The sequence below is a fragment of the Callorhinus ursinus genome, unplaced genomic scaffold (assembly GCF_003265705.2).
Source record: "Callorhinus ursinus isolate GAN/ISIS: 27379988/994484 unplaced genomic scaffold, GSC_fseal_2.0 scaffold13, whole genome shotgun sequence".
In the NCBI taxonomy this organism is placed as follows: domain Eukaryota; kingdom Metazoa; phylum Chordata; class Mammalia; order Carnivora; family Otariidae; genus Callorhinus; species Callorhinus ursinus.
This window is the reverse complement of record NW_027397075.1, coordinates 42,630,202-42,650,086: the sequence shown is the minus strand read 5'-3', so window position 1 is coordinate 42,650,086 and position 19,885 is coordinate 42,630,202. Positions and strand designations below refer to the sequence as shown.

Genomic DNA, 19,885 nt, shown 5'->3' with positions numbered 1-19,885 from the left:
AGCCTTGCGATCCATCTTTCTCTGCTTGGAGACAGACAAGACCTATGGACCAGGTGGACAAGGGCATCCCTGACCTTGTCCATCTGTTCTGTCTGTACCTTTTTCTTTCTGTGAACACTCACAGACCCTAGGCTGATTACGGCTAAGAGGATAAATAGCTCAATATTTGAGCTCAGGAACTGCTCATTTCTTTTGCTGTTCCTTCTTTGGTTAAAATCCTCCTGTGATTCCCATCCAAAAAGGCACTGTAACATCACAAATAAGGACATAGATTTCAGAGCCTGACTTAGGTCTGAATCCCAGCATTATGAATTATTAGCTGTCTTAATTCTCTGAACTTCTATTTCCTCACCTATAAGTAGAAATTAAAAAGAACTATATTTTAGTCTTGTGAGAATGAAATAATACATTCAGTGTCCAGTATAGTGCCAAACCCTTAGCAAGTGCGTATTAAAGTTATTATTGCCTCCCAAATAATAGTCCAGACATTTTAGCAAGGCTCACGGCTCCTCACAGCGTGACCTCCTGTCCCCACCTTACACTCCAGCAAGCCTGTCCATCCTTCTAAGGCAAGAGATTCCTTCAGATCCCTGTGCTGTTCTCTCTGGGGCTCATGGGGGAGGGAGGCCATTCCACTTAGAGGAGGGAGAGCTCTTCAGAACCTGATGTCCCTCCTCTGCCTGCCATGGAAAGAGTTGGTTCCTTGCAGAAATCAATGTGAGAGCATGTCCTTTGAGAAAGGGGGCACCTGGAAGCTGAGGAGCGAGATTACAGTGAATGATGAGTGGTTATATATGAAAGATCTGGAGGGCAACTTGACAATTGAGCTGGAAAATTCTCATCTTTTACTGATGAGACATAAGAGAAATGTGGCTTTTTTTTTTTTTTCTGTAGAGCAGCCAGGACCTTACCAAATAACAAGTAGGAAATAAATGGGAAAATGAGTGGCCCAGTTGAGTCCCAATTAAAGGCGGATCAGTACATCCTAGCATGCGAAATTATCCTCAAATTTTAACATTAGAGTCAATTTTTAAACCTGATAAATTTCACTAGTTAGGCAGTATAAAAAAATTCTGACTATACATAGAGTAGCAAAGACTAACAAAGTGTTATCAAGTGATTATATTGAAATGATTTGTAAAAAGCACATGAATTATTTCAAAAATAATATGCCTCCATTAAAGTGAAGAGTTTATCCTCTTGGTTTGGTAAAACATTTACCTTGTAATCTTGTTGGCTCTGATAATGGCTTAAATAGCTCCCCTGTGCATGGATTCGGGAAAGGTAGTTCGGCCTAGCATATGTGTAAATTATGATATATTTTAATTAATATTAAAATTAATATTGGGGTGAAATTGTCAAGACTTTTCTGGACACTGTGGCTTTGTTATCTGGTGTTCCTTTCATTTCAAATGGCAATTTTCAAATCCGTGTTGAACATATGTTAACAAAACCGAGAAGCAACCGTGCTTTTCTGCAACCACTCAAAATCATAGCTTTTCAGTGGTTCCTCTGCTATGAGGGACTTGTTTGAAAAATGTGCAGGGCAATGACTAATCTTATTTTGCTTTGGGCCTCTGTCTTATTACTATCCTTGGCTCAACTTTGTGGGAGTCAGCATGGGACAAATGTCCCCCCACCTCTGCTGTACATTGGCAGCCCAATCAGCTGTTGAGATCAGAGTGTGCTATTAAGGAACCCCATTTTCCAAAACAAGGGACACACAAATCATACAAGCAGTGGGGTCAGATGCTCTTTGTTCCATAGCAGAATATTTTAGTAGGATCCTGGGGCAAAATTAATTATAGAGAACAAATTCTGTCCTTTATCGAGGTGTGTGGGAAGAGCAAGAAATTTGGGGCCTTCCTTCATAAAATGGGCATCTGTGAGTATGAACCTCTGAGAACCCGTTCAGATGCTCCTGGACATAAAGGTCTCAGAGTTGAGGACCTGGGCTAAGCAACAGGTAAAAGCTTAGAGTGTGTCACCCTAAATCACCTGCCCATCCATTGATCCTACTCTGTTCTCTCATTTTAGGGATATGGAAGATTCTCCCTAAGCTTTTCCTCAAAATGAATGTAGCCTGGGGAAAGGAAGGTGACCTATGTAGTTGTTTTGGGGAAATTTTCAATCAAATGATTGCATTTTTCCCATGGCACATAGCTTGCAATTATACTTTCATTTGTTTGCTTGTTTACTTGAGGTCTTTCCTCCCCACTAGACTTGGTAAATTTCAAGAAGTGAGGGACGCCATTTGTTTTATTCACGGTGGTATATCCACACCCAGAAGAGTGCCTGGTGTATATTAAAGACTCCATCAGTGCTGTGATACGAGTGGATAAAGGTGCGTTTGGCCTACCCACCATGTGCCCAGTCTCGTGCATGAGAAGGCACTATTATAACTCAGGGAAAGATACTATCTTTGCCTTCTGAACACTCAGAGGGTGTCACACGAGGGATTTAAGATTTATAAAGCCTTGGGTTTAATCCCAAATCACCATTAATTTGGCAATTACTGTGAAAATGAATGTAATTTTGAATATGAGATCATTTACTGAGTAAAATAACCATGAGAAGTCTTTGCTTGTGACATAGAGTGGTGTAACGTAGGTTTGTGTTACATTAAAAAGATTAAGGATGGAGAGAAAGTACCCTTTCCAGCAACCAGCAACTGGGAACCACAGCCTGAATTCTAGACAGTTCTACATGGCTGAAGGTGGATTCATCAATGGCTCCACTGTGGCTCACTCACTGAGGGATCTCATGCAAGGCACATCTTCCTGGGGATGCAGTTAAGTGGATTTCAGGGATCTTTTCCAGCTCTAGAATTTGGTTTGACAGAGCCTGGAACCAAAACCTTCTGCTGCCGAGGCTTAGTGGTACAGAGCAAGAGCTCCAACCATCGTACAGTCTTAGCTTCAAGGCCCAGCTTGCCCTGCTAATGCCAGGTACTCCTTAGCCTCTCAGAATCATGTCTGTGAAATGGGGATAGTCATAGCTATGTGTCCTAAGGTTATTGGAAGGTCCAAAGAAAGAGTTGCACTAAAAGTGCTTAGCATAGAGTCTAGCCAAGAGGAAATATGCAGAAAGTTAGCTCTCGTTATTTCTAATCTCAAATATTTCATATTTATGCTCTCACCCTTTTTATTATTGGTAAGCCTCCAAATAGAGCTGGGATGATTTTTCTCCAAGCTGCACAGTAAATAGCTCATGATGGACAGTTGGTCATTTAACTTATCAAAGGGCATCCCTTTGTGTGCCATCAGGACTTTGATACAAAATGCCTTCCCCCATATTTTGAGGTGGTTTTATGGTGTTGCTCATCCATGCTTTTAAGAGGTGTCCTACCATCCCTGTCAGAGGGGTCATGCTCTCCATTGCAGATGAAATCCTTCGGAAGCGTAGGTACGCCACTGTGACGTGAAATGCCTTTCCCAACAGAATTTCTGGCCCAGAGCAGACCTAATTCCTCTCTCCTGGTTTCTTATAAATTCACTGGAAGTAGAGTTTGTCTGAAGACTACTAAGGAAATGGAAGTAAAAGACTCTATTTAGGAAACGTCACTAGACTGGGCTCCATGAAATCAAGCACAATATGGGGAATGCCATCCGGTTAGACACAGTTTCACTGGTGCTTGCAAAGCGCCTTTGCCTTTGCAGGTTGGAGAGGTGGGTGTGGAGCAAATGGTGTGCTGGCCCTTCCTTCCACAAAGCGTGTGGACTCTACAAGTGCCAAGGCTGTAAGCGGGATCTCCTGGGCCTGTGCTTGTCCAATTTCCTGTTGCTGTACGGTTTCCTGTCCTCCCTGGAGTTTTCTGACTGTTTCCTTCTCTCCACCCCCTTCCTCTTTTTTTTTTTTTTTTTTTAACTGCTTTCTGCTTGGATCCTCCATAGGAACGCTTTGGGGTAAATATTGTTCTCACTTTTCTTTGAAGTAAAGAATCCGGGAAGTGGGTTGGAGGAGGGTGCAAGTACAGTTGGGAGGGAAGGAGTCTGCTCACTGAAAAAGGACTGGTGAGTGTATATGAGTGGTAAGTTCTCACTGACATCCAAGAGGGCAAAAATTAGGAGTCGCCAAGCCTTCTTGGGAAGTGATCATGTGCATTGGTTTGGATATGTATTTGGCTTGGAAGTTGCCTTTTTTAGGTAGGTAGATATATGAACGTAATACAGTAAAAGAGTTTATAAAATATACAGAACCCCTGGATGCAAACGACCTTCTAATGCGGTACTCTTGGATTATCTATATTCAGAGCTCAAATGGAATAAGAGTGGCTTATAGGCTATGGCCTACAGCCATTAAAAGGGTCTTTAAATTCACATTCTGGGCAAAGCCAGCATTCCCTGAATGATATTAAATGTCTTTCTACCTTGCCTTCTGTGGAAGCATAGCTCTTTTATCTCCCTACCAGAGGGTGGGTGGTGGGTATGGCAGGAAGGACGAGGTAAAAAGCAGGCAGAAGCCCTTGTAGTTCCCATCTGATGTTCTGGATCTTGTTTCCTTGGGCTGTTGGCGTCATGATACTCTGAACCAACAGGAGGAAAGAACCAGAGCCTGAGCTCACTCTTCAGAGTCTCATTTCCTACCATCTGTGTGTGTCTTTTACAAATTGCAATTGTTTGAATTGAATGCAAAGATCTCAGGGGATAAGCAGGTTGGAGGGAGAAATGCAGGTTGATTGATTCATTTCATTCCTGAAAATACAAAGAGAAGCATATTTTATCTATTAGGAACAAACGTTTCCAAGTGGCTGAATAGGGACGCTCATGAGCTGAAGGGCAAGGATAAAGGTGGGCAGGGCCTGCAGTTTGGGCCTTCTCCAACTCTCTGGCTCTCCGCAGCCTGTGCTAGGTATAGAACGTCTCAGATGGGAAAGGACTGCCGAAAGAGCCAGCCACGCACAGATAACTGGGGTGTGAGCCAAGGTCCTGGCAGGAAGCCCACATGACATGCTTTCTCTGGAAGCGGCAGCCAACACAGCAGGAGTGTCATGTCCCCAGTGCCCTTCCTCACCCTGCTGTCCCCTGAACTAATGAACTCTGCAGGGGTGACAAATCTAGAGCCAAAGAAAGGACTAGGTCAAGTCCCCTGATGAGACTTGCTTTCGACCGGAGGTTCCTAGTCCATTCAACAAATATCATTTGAGAGCCTGCTACTGAAGAAGCACCAGAGCAGGCACAGTGGGGATCCAGAGTGGACTGCCAGTCATGTTCCCTAGTCAGTTGGTCTTCCATTTGCATTCTGCTAGTGTGGTAATGAGCCGTATTACTCCAGACGTTGGGGAGAGGAAGCGTTCATTATCATACGTGCATGGAGGCCTCTGGGTGCATGCCCGTGTGTTCCTGTGTGAGGACACATGGGTGTGCATGCATAGGAGTGTGTGCACACTGGGGAGTGAATTGAAAATTTTCCCAGAGCATGTTTTGTGGGGTTGTCCTGAAGGGAGTCTACTCTGACCCAATCTCTGGTCTCTTGCCTAAGCATCTCCCCTTTTACCCTGTTGTTAATGCAGTCGTATGAATGCCACTTTCATTTCTCCCCCTCTCCTCTGACCTCTGGGGGCCTCCCCACTGCAGAACAAACAAGGGGCGAGACATCAAGACCATCAAATCTCTGAGGGTCCTCCGAGTTCTTAGGCCGCTGAAGACCATCAAGCGCTTGCCCAAGCTCAAGGTAACATTTCCTGAGGCCCCTTCTCCCATCTTGTCTTTAGCCGTGGTCAGCCTACTTTTGGAGGATCATTTCTGGGAATATTCCTTTTGCTCACACAGAGACTGGGGTTCTTTCAAATGCCTGAGTTAAAGGCCTTCATTTCAAAGAAAAATAACCGATGGGCCAAGAAATCTATAAGGCGGCTTTGGCCTCTTGAGTCCGGCCCCAGGTGGTATTTTGTATATTCTCTGCCTGTGGCATGTCATCCAGAAAGAACCCTGTGTCATTAAGGTGCACTCAGAACACCAAAATGGAAGTGCAGGAGTCCTCTATGTTGTGGGCTACACGTTAGATCATGCTGAGTAACCTGGGATGCTTTCTTCCCTCATAATCCTTGAGAAGGAAAGGATTTTCTAGCCCTGACCCTTTATATTTTTAAGGCATAGATTGGTCATAACTTGCCCAAGAACACAGTCATTTTTGGCAGAAGCAGAGAATGGGGAAGCAAGCTAACATGAATTGAGTTTTTCCTGTTACCAGGACCTGCACTTTCATAGCTATATTACCTTGGTTCTCCTCTTTTCTGGCCCATGCCCTCCCTGCTCCATCCTCCTAGGCCTCCTTCCTGCCCTCAATGTGTGCTTTACCATTCAAGTCCGGTTTGCTAACATGTTGAGCCCTCCTTCCCACCTCCCACCCGCCCCCACACATAAATTGCGATTAATGGAAGCTGAAGCTTCATGGGGGAAAAGTTCTTCCCCTGAATTCCTGAGCGATAGCCTGCCACCATGAGGGAGGGACCAGGACTCCCAGTTCACAGCCCAGAGGTCCGCTCACTGCTGCCCCAGGCCACATAGCCAGCCAACTGAGCCACAGCGCCGCACCTGAGCCTGGTCTCCAGGTTCCTTACCACCCTCTACCATCATAGTGCCAGGCCTTGTCCGTGCCCATAAATACTCCTTTCTGCCAGGGGGCCTGGGGCCCTAACCACTATTGTTAGCTGCAGCCCAGGCCCCAGGGGTCTCCTTTCTTCTGAGCTATGTTGGGGTCCTAAGGAGACTGCAGACAGCATGATGAGATTAATTAACAGGCTGGAGAGTGAAACCACACCCTTGGTTAATTCCATTTAATTAGGAAGTGCTGGCTTCTGGCTTCTCACACTCTCTGCAGCTCCATAACCTAGGCAAGTATAGGTGGCGCTGATGAATCTGTAAGGCTGCAGGCTGCTCACCTTCCCTGCAGTGTTCAACTAATTAAACCAGCGCTATTCATTCAGCGCTGTGAAGAAGCAACTGCACAAATGTAGCAAGGGCACAAATGCAGTACCACCATGGGGCACCACTCTCCAGTGAGCTAAACCTAAAAACCTAGAAAATAACCTAAAAATGGCTTGGAATGTGTTGAATTCCTGTGTAACCCCTCAGGATTCTGCTGAAGGACATGGCCTGTAACTGGAGAGCAAGTCTCTGATTTTGCCCACCCCATCCCCCCTGCCCTATGAGAAGGCAGCTCCCCATCCCCACCCGCACCACCTGTTGAATCTTCATCCCCAGTAGAGCCCGCCTTAAGCTAAAAACATTTAAGTGAAGTGTTGAACATACTTGGAGTGAATGTAGGAATTTATTCCAAATATCATTAAATACTAAGTAATAATTTACTATACTCTCTGATCCATTTAAAACGGTAAAGAGAAAAACAATACATATTCAGTATATAAACCAAATCTAAGAATGTCACCAAATAGATGTTGGGTTAGGGACAAGCCATTTAATGACCAGAAAGGGCTGAATGCTCTCAGAGATCCCTTTCTGCAATAGATTTCTGTGCCTCCCGCTAATTGGAGCATATCTGTTGGGAGCCCACAAAGGACTCCCTGCATTGCCTGCTGCCATTTGGTTTCTACTGCTTTGGGTTTGCTTTCAGATTCAGAGCACGTGTGCCCTTCCAGGTGGTAGATTCTTGCAGTCATGACCGGCTCGGAAGCCAGCTCTGAATCCCATGCGTGTCACTTCTTAGTAAGGGGATATCTCCCGGGGCACCTTCTATGGGGGGCTGGCTGGTGGTGATGTGGCCCTCACTCAGCTCTAGGCAAAGGCACAGGCCATTCTGGGGACCCATAGTGCTTTTGACTTCTCTTTGCAGGCTGTCTTTGACTGTGTGGTGACTTCCTTGAAGAACGTATTCAACATCCTCATTGTCTACAAGCTCTTCATGTTCATCTTTGCTGTTATTGCAGTCCAGCTCTTCAAGGGAAAATTCTTTTATTGCACAGACAGTTCCAAAGACACAGAGAAGGAGTGCATGTAAGTGTGACCAGCACGCGCTGCTCACCTTCCCTGATGCATATTCTGGTGATGCCCGCTTAGCCCTCCACACATAGCTCTTCTCTTTCTCTCTTACCTCTCTCACATTTCTTCTTTTAGGAAAAAGGCAAGATAGGAAATTGTTAAACTTTTATTGAGCACCTCTTTTGTGCCAGACATGGTACATGGCATTTTACACCCAGTTTTTCACTTTAAGTCTTTGCAGTGACCTTTTGAGATAGGTTTCATTTACATATTCTAGATTGGAAGCTGAGGCTCAGGAAGTTTAAATTGCTCAAGGTTACACACGGTGACTAGTAAAAGGATTAGAATTTAATCTTCCATGTCTACTAGGCACCAAATACAACTTTTATCCCACAATCATAGACTGCCTTTGATAAGGCTCTGCTTTCTTCCTCACATTTGTATGCTGATTATTACTCAGCCACATTATTGAAGTTTGTAGAATTTCCTTCCTCTCCCACGAGCTATAGTGAAGAGGCCCTATTTCATCTGTACTCTGGTTTTAGAGGCAACTATGTAGATCATGAAAAAAACAAGATGGAGGTGAAAGGCCGGGAATGGAAGCGCCACGAATTCCACTACGACAACATTATCTGGGCCCTGCTGACCCTCTTCACCGTCTCCACAGGGGAAGGATGGCCTCAGTGAGTGATGGGTTTGAGTTGGCATGCTTGTCTGTGAGCTGGGATAGGACCACGTGGTTGCCTTGAGAAGCTTATTCAAGATGAACAAGGCTGACCCTTTGCTATTCTCCCAGGGAAAATAAGTGGTTACGAGTGGGTGAGACAGGCAGAAGAGAGGAGGAATGAAATAAGGCAAAAATCAAGAGGGAGATAACAAAGTCAGAAATATTTGCAACTCTTATTGTTTCAGTCTCTGGGGATGGTTTTAGACGTATTTATCCTCCAAGTTGGCCCTTCACCTGAGGATTGAGGTTAAGAATGAGCTGGAAGAGGGGCATCTTGGTGGTTTGTTGGTTAAGCATCTGACTCTTAATCTCAGCTCAGTTCTTCATGTCAGGGTCATGAGTTCAAGCCCCACGTTGGGCTCCATGGTAGGTATGGAGCCTACTTAAAAAAAAAGAGAGAGAGAAAAAGAATAAGCTGGAAGAACTCAGAGACCCTTTCTGCGATCATACCTGTCATGAAGAAGACAACAGAATGCAGTTTCTTTTTTCTTTTCTTTTCTTTCTTTTTTTTTTTTATTTTTAGAGAGAGTGTGAGTGGGGTGGGAGAGGGGCAGAGGCAGAGGGAGAGGGGGAGAAAGAATCTTAAGCAGGCTCCACGCCCAGCACAGAGGCCAATGAGGGGCTTGATCTTATAACCCTGAGATCATGACCTGAGCCGAAATGAAGAATCTGGTGCTTAACCGACTGAGCCACCCAGGTGCCCCTAGAATGCAGTTTCTTAGGCTGCCGATGGCTGATTTTTCAGAGACTTGGCAATTACTAAGACCCCACTTTCTGGTGGCGGCATACTCTAGTTGGTAAAATGCCATATAGACATCCGGCATCTCTTGGCATTGAATATGACAACCTAAGATATAAAATAATGTCACTCTTTCTTAGCAGTTGGATGCATGATGGGACAGGGCCTAGAAAGGGCAGTGGACTGGGGATCACTGGCTCTTCACCAGCTTGGTTATGGACCCTAAAAATTATGGTGGATCTTCAAAGTCAGGGAAGCCACATAAGAAGATATAATAGGTGGCACATCTCCTAATGAAGCCTTAAGTCAGGGCCACTGCCAAGATTGCTGTCCACCATCCATGCCCCCTCATTCTGTCCCTACAGAGTCTTACAGCATTCTGTTGATGTGACAGAGGAAGACCGAGGACCAAGCCGCAGCAACCGCATGGAGATGTCCATCTTTTACGTGGTCTACTTTGTGGTCTTCCCTTTCTTCTTTGTCAATATCTTTGTGGCTCTCATCATCATCACCTTCCAGGAGCAAGGGGACAAGATGATGGAGGAGTGCAGCCTGGAGAAGAACGAGGTAAAAACAAGTGGTCTAGAGCATGGGAGAGCAGGGGGTCCAGAAAGGACACTTGGAACCGCAGTGGTAGGAAGGAAGACTGAATTGTCTTAACTTTATTAAAAATGACAGAAGATGGGAAAAATTATTCAGTCATTAAATATTTTTTGAACATATGCTCTTTTAAGACCTAGGCACGAGGCACAGAGAACTGGAAGGTTTATGATGTAGTCCCTACCTTTAAGCAGTGAATAGTCTAAAAGTGGCAGTAAAAGTTATGTACCAGAATTACATCATTGAGACATTTGCTTACCTGGCTGTGTCCCTCCGTGGTATGTATTTGCTGTAAGGATAAGGGATATGGCTTGCTTATTGTGGCTTTTCTAGTAACAAGCATAGTTCTGGCACATTGTAGGGTTCATTATTTTTGTAATGGAATGGAACAGAAACTGTTTGAGACTTTGCGAGAAATGCAAATACAGTGCTATGGGAATGCACAGGGAGATAGATTTTTACATCTGACCGAGGGCATCGGGTAAGGCTTCCTGCCTGCTCATGTTGGCTGCAGCCTGTGTAAAGGACGTTACTAATCACCATGCAGTCCACATCCCATGTGTTAGCCCAGTTCTGTGTACTCATTTAAAGGGACCATGCACCTATAGTTTTGTCCCCATAATCCCTGCTGCCCTTTTTACCTTTTGCTTGTCCAGCCCAACCCTGTGTTTTCCTGCACTGTCCTGTTCTTCTAGCCACCTAACAGAGAGCCCACCAATGGGTGAGGTTGAGGGAACTTGAGCTTGGGCTAATAGCTGTAACTTTCCTTTCAGAGGGCGTGCATCGACTTCGCCATAAGCGCCAAACCTCTCACCCGCTACATGCCACAGAACAGACACACCTTCCAGTACCGCGTCTGGCACTTCGTGGTGTCCCCGTCCTTCGAGTACACCATCATGGCCATGATCGCCTTGAACACTGTCGTGCTGATGATGAAGGTGAGGGGTTGGTGGCTGGGAGGCACTCAGCAGACGGGGCCTTTGGGGCCAGGTCCCTCCCAGGGCTTGAGACATCGGGCAGATGCTTGCCTCCTCCCCTTCTTCTCCCCCTGCAGAATCTCTTTTTGATCTTGTCCCATTCAGCAGCCCAGCCTCTGGGCCTTCTGGGCAAAGTGCAGTGAGACCTATAGTAGCAAGCCAGTAGTGCCCAGGGCCCCGGGTGCTGGTGGCCATCAGATTCAGACGAGAATGGGAATGTCAGGAGATCTACATGATCGTGGGGTTCTAAAGGAGTGTTAGAAGAGGTGTGATCTTATTTAATAATAAATGGTAAGAAAATGTTTCTGTCCCTCTCACCTTCCTCTTTAGGAAGACTTGCTGTTTTGCTAATAAGTAGCCACCATAGGGCATGGTCTGTGGTTTCCTCTGGGTTGTCTGGTTCTGCTACGTGGGATGCGTGGTCCTCCTTGCTGGCACGTCTGTCGCGCCTCCTACACCACATGCCAGAGTGTCGCCCAAGGGCAGGGATGAGAGATGGCCAGCCTCGATGACACGGAATATCCCCCCTCACCTTAAGGGTTTGATTCTTTTTCTCCTCTTTTCTCTTCTTGGCAGTACTACTCTGCTCCCTGCACCTACGAACTGGCCCTGAAGTACCTGAATATTGCCTTCACCATGGTGTTCTCCCTGGAATGTGTCCTAAAGATCATCGCGTTCGGCTTCTTGGTATGGCTTGCCATGTACCCCAGCATTGCGCTTGTCTTCCCTGCCTTCTGGAGGCCTTCCCAGCCTTTGCTAGAAGGGGAGTGGCTCCCACTCTTCCAGAAATGGTTCACACACCTGACCTAATTGTGGGCCTGTTTCAACTGCTAAGTAAACTGCCCAAGAAAGAAGAGGGTACATGAGGGTATTAGGAGAAAGGGCAAAGGAAACCAGATCCCCAGCTCCATACTCATCAAGCCATCAGCTCTGGTCCTGTCAGGTTCTTTCAGCGGTCAAGCGGTGACAGAGTTCTTAATAGAACTGCAATTTATTTGTCGATAGGGAGCAAAACAAAGATTGGACTAATAAACCTTGAATGTTTATTTACTGGTAAAAGGTATAAGATTTTATAATTCAAGTAGGAAAATGTCTGTCCCTCTTACCCTCAAACATAGCAGATACTAGATTTTACCTAATTGTCCTCCTCCCATTAGTTACATGAAGCACAATTTCTGCTAACAAAAATAAATGTTTATTACTTAAGCTTACAAAGGCTTGTGACCATTAAAGCGTGAGAGAGAGAGAGCAAGAGAAAGGGAGAGAAAGGTAAATTGGTATGTAGGTATGCTGGAATTAGGTTTGAGGAGGGTTGGGCTGAGTTTTTCTTGTATGAGTCTTTTACTTCTCTTCAACTATTAATTACAAATGCTTGGCACATCCATGCATCTCCTCTCAATGGTGTTAAGCAAACCTAGCCCTTGGCTTCAGTGTCCTATAAACAAAATAGTTCTCTCTGCTACCACCCTCCTTGTTTCAGCGTTTACAGTGAGATCAGTGGAATGCAGATAACCCCACTTGACGGCTGTTTCACCCTTACTTAGTGTGTGAGCTACCATTTCAAGTTATGTGTGTATGTGGCTTTCCCTGCACGAAAAGAAACTTCGCTGATTATCTGAATAGGGGTTTGTCTGGTAGCAGCTTTAGCAGGGACTCTGGGCTGGGCTTGATAATTGTGGGTGTTGATTGCGGGGGGGTTGCTTTTGGTCTCCTAATGGTTCTTTGAAAAGTCATTAACTTGATGGTTTGGGGAGGGGAGTTGAAGAGAGCCCATTGCAGGTGGCTGCATTGTTGCTGGCTTGACTCCAGTTGAGTATTTTGAGACTTGGGGAAATAAAAAAGTAAAAAGAAACTACCACCAACAAAGATGCCTTTATAATACAGTCTAGCCCTGAGCAGGGTGAGCAGAGTGAGGGACAAGCTGGTGCTGCAACAGGGAAAGTTTTTCTATGCATCTTGATTACTTGCATATGCTATTGACATTGTCTGTGACTTAAGTCCCCAACTGTGCGCTAATTACAGTGAATGCTGAATACATACTTATAAGCTTAACTAGACTCAGCTCCAAAGCCTGCCTCCTTCCCACTCTCACCTCCATATTTTCATTCAAGGTCTAGAGGCATTTTCACACAATAAAAGACATCACTACTCCCAAATAAGTCTTTATATTGATAGAGTACTCTAGGTTTTCAGAATATCCTAATGTATACTATTTTGTTAGATCTTCTCAATGATTCTGAAATACACATGGCAGATGCCATCATTATCATTGTTGATGTTGTTGATTTAAATGAGGAACTTGAAGTTCAGAAAAATTGTATAGCTTTTTAAAGATGACAGAATAAAAGGCAGTAGAAATGGAAAGTGGGTTGGGAATAAAAAAGGAAGAAGGAAAAAGGGGAAGAGAATGAACATTGGTTGTCATATTAAGTACCAAACTCTTTATATGTTACTCATTTTAGCTTCATAACTTCATAATGCCTACTAGATAGGTGTTACCAGTTTCTTTTATGGATGGGCTAGGGCTCCAGAAGATTCAATACTTTGCCCAAGGTTACTAAAAGACAGAGCCAGCGTTCAGATCCTGATCTAATCTGACTTGAAACCCACAGTCTGTCCACGGTAATCTACTAGTCTACACTACACTGTGCTATTCTAAACCATATTGTGTCATAAAATCCCTTCAGCTGGAATCCAGAGCTCCCGTCCTCTGAGACCTAGATTCATGTTCTCTCTACTATATGGGGGCCTATCCAAGAATTAAGAAGCTTAGCCCAGGTTGGAAATAGGAGAGCCCTGAGAACTGAGGAACTCAGAGACTCGACTTGGTTCCACTCCTGAGGAAGTAGGTATTCTTCATGGAAACGTGAATTTGTGAGGCTGTGTGCCCTGTTTCTCTGCATGCCTAGCAGGTGCTGGTGGCTTTGGAATCAGACAAGCCTCTCTAAGCCTTAGCTTTGTCATTCAAAATGAGGATCACTATAGTTGCCTTACAGCCTTAGATACTTTGTTGTGTGTACCCAGCTAAACAGTGTACCGAAGGCATCAAGGCTCTAGTCCTGAGTAGGTGCTCCTTAAAGATCACTTAGCGGGGTGCCTGGGTGGCTCAGCTGGTTAAGCGTCTGACTCTTGATTTCAGCTCAGGTCATGATCTCAGGGTCATGGGATCAAGCCCCGTGTGGTGCTCCATGCTCAGCAGTGAGTCTGCTTGAGATTCTCTCTCTCCATCTCCCTCTGCCCCTACCCGCCCCCCCCCCCCGTACTCATGTTCTAAGAAAGAAAGAAAAAAGAAAAGAAAAGAAAAGAAAAGAAAGCTTTGCTCTCACCATACTCCTTTCCTCTCACTATTTGTGTGTCTCTGCCCGCTCTTCTTGCCAACCTTGCTACTGAGTATTTTATGAACATAGGGTATTGAGGGTATTGATCATGACCTACCCATAGGATTCATGGGAGAAATGAATGGAAAGAACTCAAGGGCCTAGCCATTATCTGGCACATACTGTAAAAGTCACTAATGCTCATTGTGAGGGTGGGGGGGTTGACTTCAGCAGTGCTCTGAGAGTCTCGTATGGGACCTGCTGCCCAAGGACAAGCCAGTGACTTTGGAAACCCAAGTGTCCTGTTTCTTTTAAGGAATATAGTCCAAGGTCTGTATTCACCTGAGCGCTGGAGATGGGAGCAGAACCTACCTACTCTCTCTGTTAAGCAGGCTGTTACATGGTTGATGCATTTGCCAGGTCCTTTATTTCTCCTCCATCTCCTTCAACCCACTCATTTTTATTACTCAAGAGGTGTAACAGAGCTGAGAAAGAGGGGAAGGATGAAGTCTATTCATCCTATCACCCTGTGGAGTTAGGAGAAGATTTTTGGTACATCTTTTGGCCTTTAAAGACTTAAGACATCACTGTGAATAGTTGAAAGTCAGAACTGTATATTTATAGGGTCACATGATATAGACACTTTAAAAAGTTGTAGAAAACCTTAGAGTAATACAGTAAATAATTTTATTGCCTTGTAGGTGACAATGATGATCTTTCCTTTTTTGGACTTTATAATATTCTTGGCCACAGATCTCTTTCTTACATATTTTTTTTAATGTAGCTTTTTAGTGACAGCTACAAAAACAAGGTCTTCAAGTAGTGAGAAGACTGCTTTCCCAAATGAGAAATTCCCAAGTCGGTAAAGAAATACCATTTCCTGTTAGAAATGGGAAAATGAAAGCCAAAGTTAGAATTGCTCTTGTAAGTGAATTGACGAGTTTTAATTCCAAGTGACAAAGTTATGTAATTAAAGATATCTTTTCTCCATTTCTTTTCCTCCTTTTTCTGGTGCTCCTGTGACTGAATTCACACGGCAGAACTATTTTCGAGACACCTGGAATATCTTTGACTTCATCACGGTGATTGGCAGTATCACAGAAATCATTCTGACAGACAGCAAGGTGAGTGGCTTGTACATCCTTGTCTTTAAGCTTGGCCCTGAAGTAGCATAAAAAAAAATCCTTTGTGCATGCAGTTCGTTTTTTTAAAAAGATTATTTATTTATTTGAGAGAGAGTGAGTGAGCACGAGCAGGGGGAGGGCCAGAGGGAGAGGGAGAAGCAGGCTTCCTGCTGAACAGGGAGCCCGACACGGGGCTCAATCCCAGGACCCTGAGATCATGACCTGAGCTGAAGGCCGATACTCAACCGGCTCAGCCACCCAGGCGCCTCCCCTATACAGTCCATTTTTAGCTCATCAAACCAAATGTGTAGCCCTCTAAGTGCTGGGAGCTCATTTCCTCACTCCTGAACTGCAAACACTGGAGTGGCACTGGGTCTCGTGGAAGGTTTTGTTCATTTGCATGACTCAACAGCAGCCTCCGAATGGGGTCAGTGCAATAGGCAGTACCAGAAGAAGCCTCGTGTGCACAGTGTTCTGCTAGATTCTTTGGGAGAGACAGAAGCAGCAGAGTATTGTTGTCCTCAAAGTTGTTAGACCTGAATCGTTTCCCTAAAATTGTTTATCCTAAAGAAGACTTGGAGAGCTCATTGTCATTCTCATCGAATGTGGGCATGACCATCATATGTGCTAGAGGCATTATTTGGTCACCTCGTTGGCTTCTGAGTGCAGTTAGGACCACGAGGGCCCCTTGGAAGACTAGAGAGCCTGGTTTTGTCTGACACATGCTGGGCACTCTTCTGGGGGTACTATCCATACCCTTCTACCTGGGAATAGAGGGCGGGCCTGGGAAGGCTTGGAGAGATGGTCCTTACTGGCGCAACAGTTGGAGATGGGTTGAAAACACAAGACAGAATCTGTGTCCAATTTTATGATCCGAATGAGGGATACATATGCAAATACTAGTGTGTAGTGTTTTCTAAATGACTGTAATGTCACTATGAGCTTCCTTTTGGTCCACCAGCTGGTGAACACCAGTGGCTTCAACATGAGCTTTCTGAAGCTCTTCCGAGCCGCCCGCCTCATCAAGCTTCTACGGCAGGGCTACACCATCCGTATTTTACTTTGGACCTTTGTGCAGTCCTTTAAGGTAAGCGGCATCAGCTCCTCCTCTCTGTCTTATCAGATGGAACACTGCCGGGCCACAGCATGTCATTACACAGGTCCCTTGACCTCCAGGAATGAGTGTTTGTCAGATGCATCCAGTAAATACAGCAGTTCTCAGTTACAGTGCAACTTAGCTGGGCCACAGTCAGCTCGTGCCTAACTGGATAGAATGTCATTCTAGAAAAACACCTCCACTTTGTAACTCCCTTATCTTCTCTGTTGACTGAGGCCAGGGCTTGTCTGAGAAGATAGTCCAAAAAGCCCCAGGCAATCCCATCCGTGTCTGGAGCCAGCTTCTTCATTTTCAGGGACTTGCCAACGGCATAATTTCACATGACCAGTTTTTCAAAGGATTCCTTGAGTTGTGTTTGATTGCAGGATGATTCATATGGTCCCATTCTTGTCTTTGTTAGTGTGTTTCCTCAACCACTGAATGTATGGCATGTTCATGGTCACCTCTGTGTCCTACAGTCTAATAGGATGTTTGGGCCAGGCTGATGTAGTGAGCTGCTTTGAATGGTCTCATGGGGCCATACAGAAGTGTATGTATAAGAAATAGAAGTTTAAAAGTGACCTGAAATCCACTCTAATCACAGAGACTTCCTGCAAAAGAAGTTTTACAAACAGATTTCAATGTCTTCAGGCTGTAGCAGATATCATAGTTTGTTTTTGAAGTTTGGGGGGGGGTTCTAAATGCTGTTCAAATGCCTACTATTTTTCCTCGTATTAAAAAAAGCTTTTCAATGAATGTGTTTTGAAAATAAATTTGATGACATTGATTCAAAGCTGAGAAATCATGAATTTACCAATTGTCTCCTTTATTTAATTTAATTATTTATGTACTTTAATTGAACTAGAGAAGGTCAGCCAGTGAATTCAATGGTTTCTCATCATTTGGGAAAAGTGTTCACCCCACACCATCATTACTGACTTATTCTCCATTGAGGTCCTGCGGGTTTGATATGTGAGACCAGTCATAGGGATGTTCAGGCTCCTACAAGCAACCTTGACATTTTTATCATATCCAGAGTAATTGTTTGGTGTCATGACTCCCACAGAGGTCTCACGTCAATGAAAGGAATTTTGCCAAAGCTACATGACAGAGGAGAAATCTAAAACCTTAGTAAGAATTTACCAAGTCTCAGGTGAATTTGGATTTAGAATCTGATACACAAAATACTCCTAAAACCTTTTTGCTAGAGACCTTCCAAACAAGTTACAGTTAGTCTCTCAAGAAATAACGTGTCAGCCTGTCACGTTATCATGCTCACCAGCTCTCTGTAAAAATGCATACTGTTGAGGGCAATGAAAAGCATGTCAAAACTTGATGGCCAAGTGGTTGGCTTATTGCAGTGAATATAGAACAGCGAAGACAAGGTGAATCTGCCTCCAGGTGACACCATGATGGATAGGTGTTTTCCTTTTGGAACAGTCCCAGTACACAGTATAGAAATTATTTTCTTAAAGTCGGCTTCACAAAGGTTGCCTCTGCAGATACACACAGCAGGGAGCCACACAGTATAAACTGCACCCCCGTGGCCCACCCAAGCCACCCCCCCCGCACCCCACCAGCCATGAGCATAGCCCCCAGTTCTCCATCACTGATGCCTACTTCATTCTTCCCTGTTTTTCTTTATTTTGAGTTAGAATTTATAGCATGATAAGAAAGGCGATCAGAATGTATCTTTGATCTTTTTCCAAAACCTGGGGTAGGGAGAGATGAGCTAGGGACTGAAGACATTGGAGTGTAGAAGGTGGAATGAGGGCAGGAAGTAAGCAGAAGGTGGGAGAAGGTAGCAGCACCTCGAGCGGTAAGAAACCTATCTCCCTTCCTTCTTCTATCAGCAGACGGAGTCTTCGCATGGCCCCTTGAAATGCAGCCATTTTTCTTCACAGACCTTGGGAGTCAGCACTTTATCAGTGAGGGGATTCTCCTGGCAACTTTCAGTTGCATTTTAATTTTATCCTTTTTTCAAGTTGTAAAAGTCTCCCAAGGCTCTTCATTTAGTTGGCTCTGTTGATAAGCCCTACCCTTGCAGTCTGAAAGCCTTCAGCTGATCTCCTGGGATTTGTACTGCACACAGTCAAGATAGAGTGGAGACTCATAGTTGCATCATCTTCTGTGGAACTTACTGGGTGGTAAAGGAGAGAGGGAGGTTTCCGTGTCAGCACTGAGATCACCCCAGAATTACGGAGCCCACCCTGGCCCTAAAACCAAATTGCCCTATATCCTCCTCCAGCCAGAGGCCAGTTCCCTACCTTACATTTCCTTCACTTGCCCCATTGCCCCCCTTATTGAAATGTTATCATCCCAGCATGGCAGTTGGCTTGCACGATATAGAATTTTGTGCCGCATGGCTTCATGGCCGTGTTTTTCAGTGGCTTACACTTGAAAGGCTTTTTGGAGTTTTGCGTGACACATAATGAAGTGTCAGGAGGCTTAAACACTGGAAAGTGATGTTACCTCAGAAGATGAAGGTGCCTTCTACGAAATGGTGAACAACTGAGACTCAGCCTGTTCACTTTGCTCCCAGATTCTCCATCAGGGGCTTGGCATTGAGTGAGGGAGTGGGAAGGGGTAATACAGGAATTTGGGAGCCAAAGCTAGGTGCTTACTGTGTAATTTGCATCACAATTGTCCACATTATTAATATTCTGCAATGCAAAGTGGGATGCATCCCAAGCCCAGGAAGTTTCCTCAGCTCTCCTTGGAGATCTGGGCCATACTTCTGGGTGAGTGAATATTCTTGACAGAAGGTAAATGACAAGCCTCTCCACAGACAGCAGCTTACCTGTCTGTCAGAGGACATGAACATCTGCAAATTTATGGCACTCTAGAACAGCACAGCCCCAGGGAATAGATTCCCAGCGCCCCCATTTAAATCAGCCTCAGGGCAAGAGTTCCAGTATTGCTGGTGACTGTGGGGGGTGGAGCCTGGGAGCTATCTGCCTCTGAATTCATGGTCCTGTCTCTGCTTTCCTTCCAGGCCCTCCCCTATGTCTGCCTTCTGATTGCCATGCTTTTCTTCATCTATGCCATCATTGGGATGCAGGTGAGCTCATGTATCAGGGGCCTGGTGGGGGACAGTTGTTGCCCAGATTGTCACTGGCTTACCAGCCCGAGCACACACGATTGAGAGTGAGGCCCATGATGATCCATTTCTCAGGATCTCCCATATTTGAGCTAGACCTAAAAGAAAGTCTGATGGTTGTTCTCTTGTATACAGCAACACAAAATGTGTCTAAGTCTTGAATGGCTGAGATTTATGCCCTAAGACCTACAACTGGGAACAACTCCCAGGGTTCCTAGTAGCCTGCCTAATCCTAAGGGTACCCAAGGGCCATGATCCTGCTGAT

The 19,885-nt window shown here is 45.0% G+C and overlaps 1 protein-coding gene across 2 annotated transcripts in view; it reads left to right on the top strand.

Moving 5' to 3' along the window:
- CACNA1E (calcium voltage-gated channel subunit alpha1 E) overlaps positions 1-19,885 on the top strand; it is a 500,959-nt gene that overhangs the window by 442,886 nt on the left and 38,188 nt on the right. For both annotated transcript variants that reach the window (XM_073900155.1, XM_073900154.1), the window contains 9 exons: positions 5,577-5,673; positions 7,795-7,955; positions 8,486-8,623; positions 9,772-9,973; positions 10,780-10,944; positions 11,560-11,670; positions 15,341-15,424; positions 16,386-16,511; positions 19,516-19,581. In XM_073900155.1, coding sequence (XP_073756256.1) covers positions 5,577-5,673; positions 7,795-7,955; positions 8,486-8,623; positions 9,772-9,973; positions 10,780-10,944; positions 11,560-11,670; positions 15,341-15,424; positions 16,386-16,511; positions 19,516-19,581 — 1,150 coding nt within the window. The remainder of the gene's footprint in view (positions 1-5,576; positions 5,674-7,794; positions 7,956-8,485; positions 8,624-9,771; positions 9,974-10,779; positions 10,945-11,559; positions 11,671-15,340; positions 15,425-16,385; positions 16,512-19,515; positions 19,582-19,885) is intronic.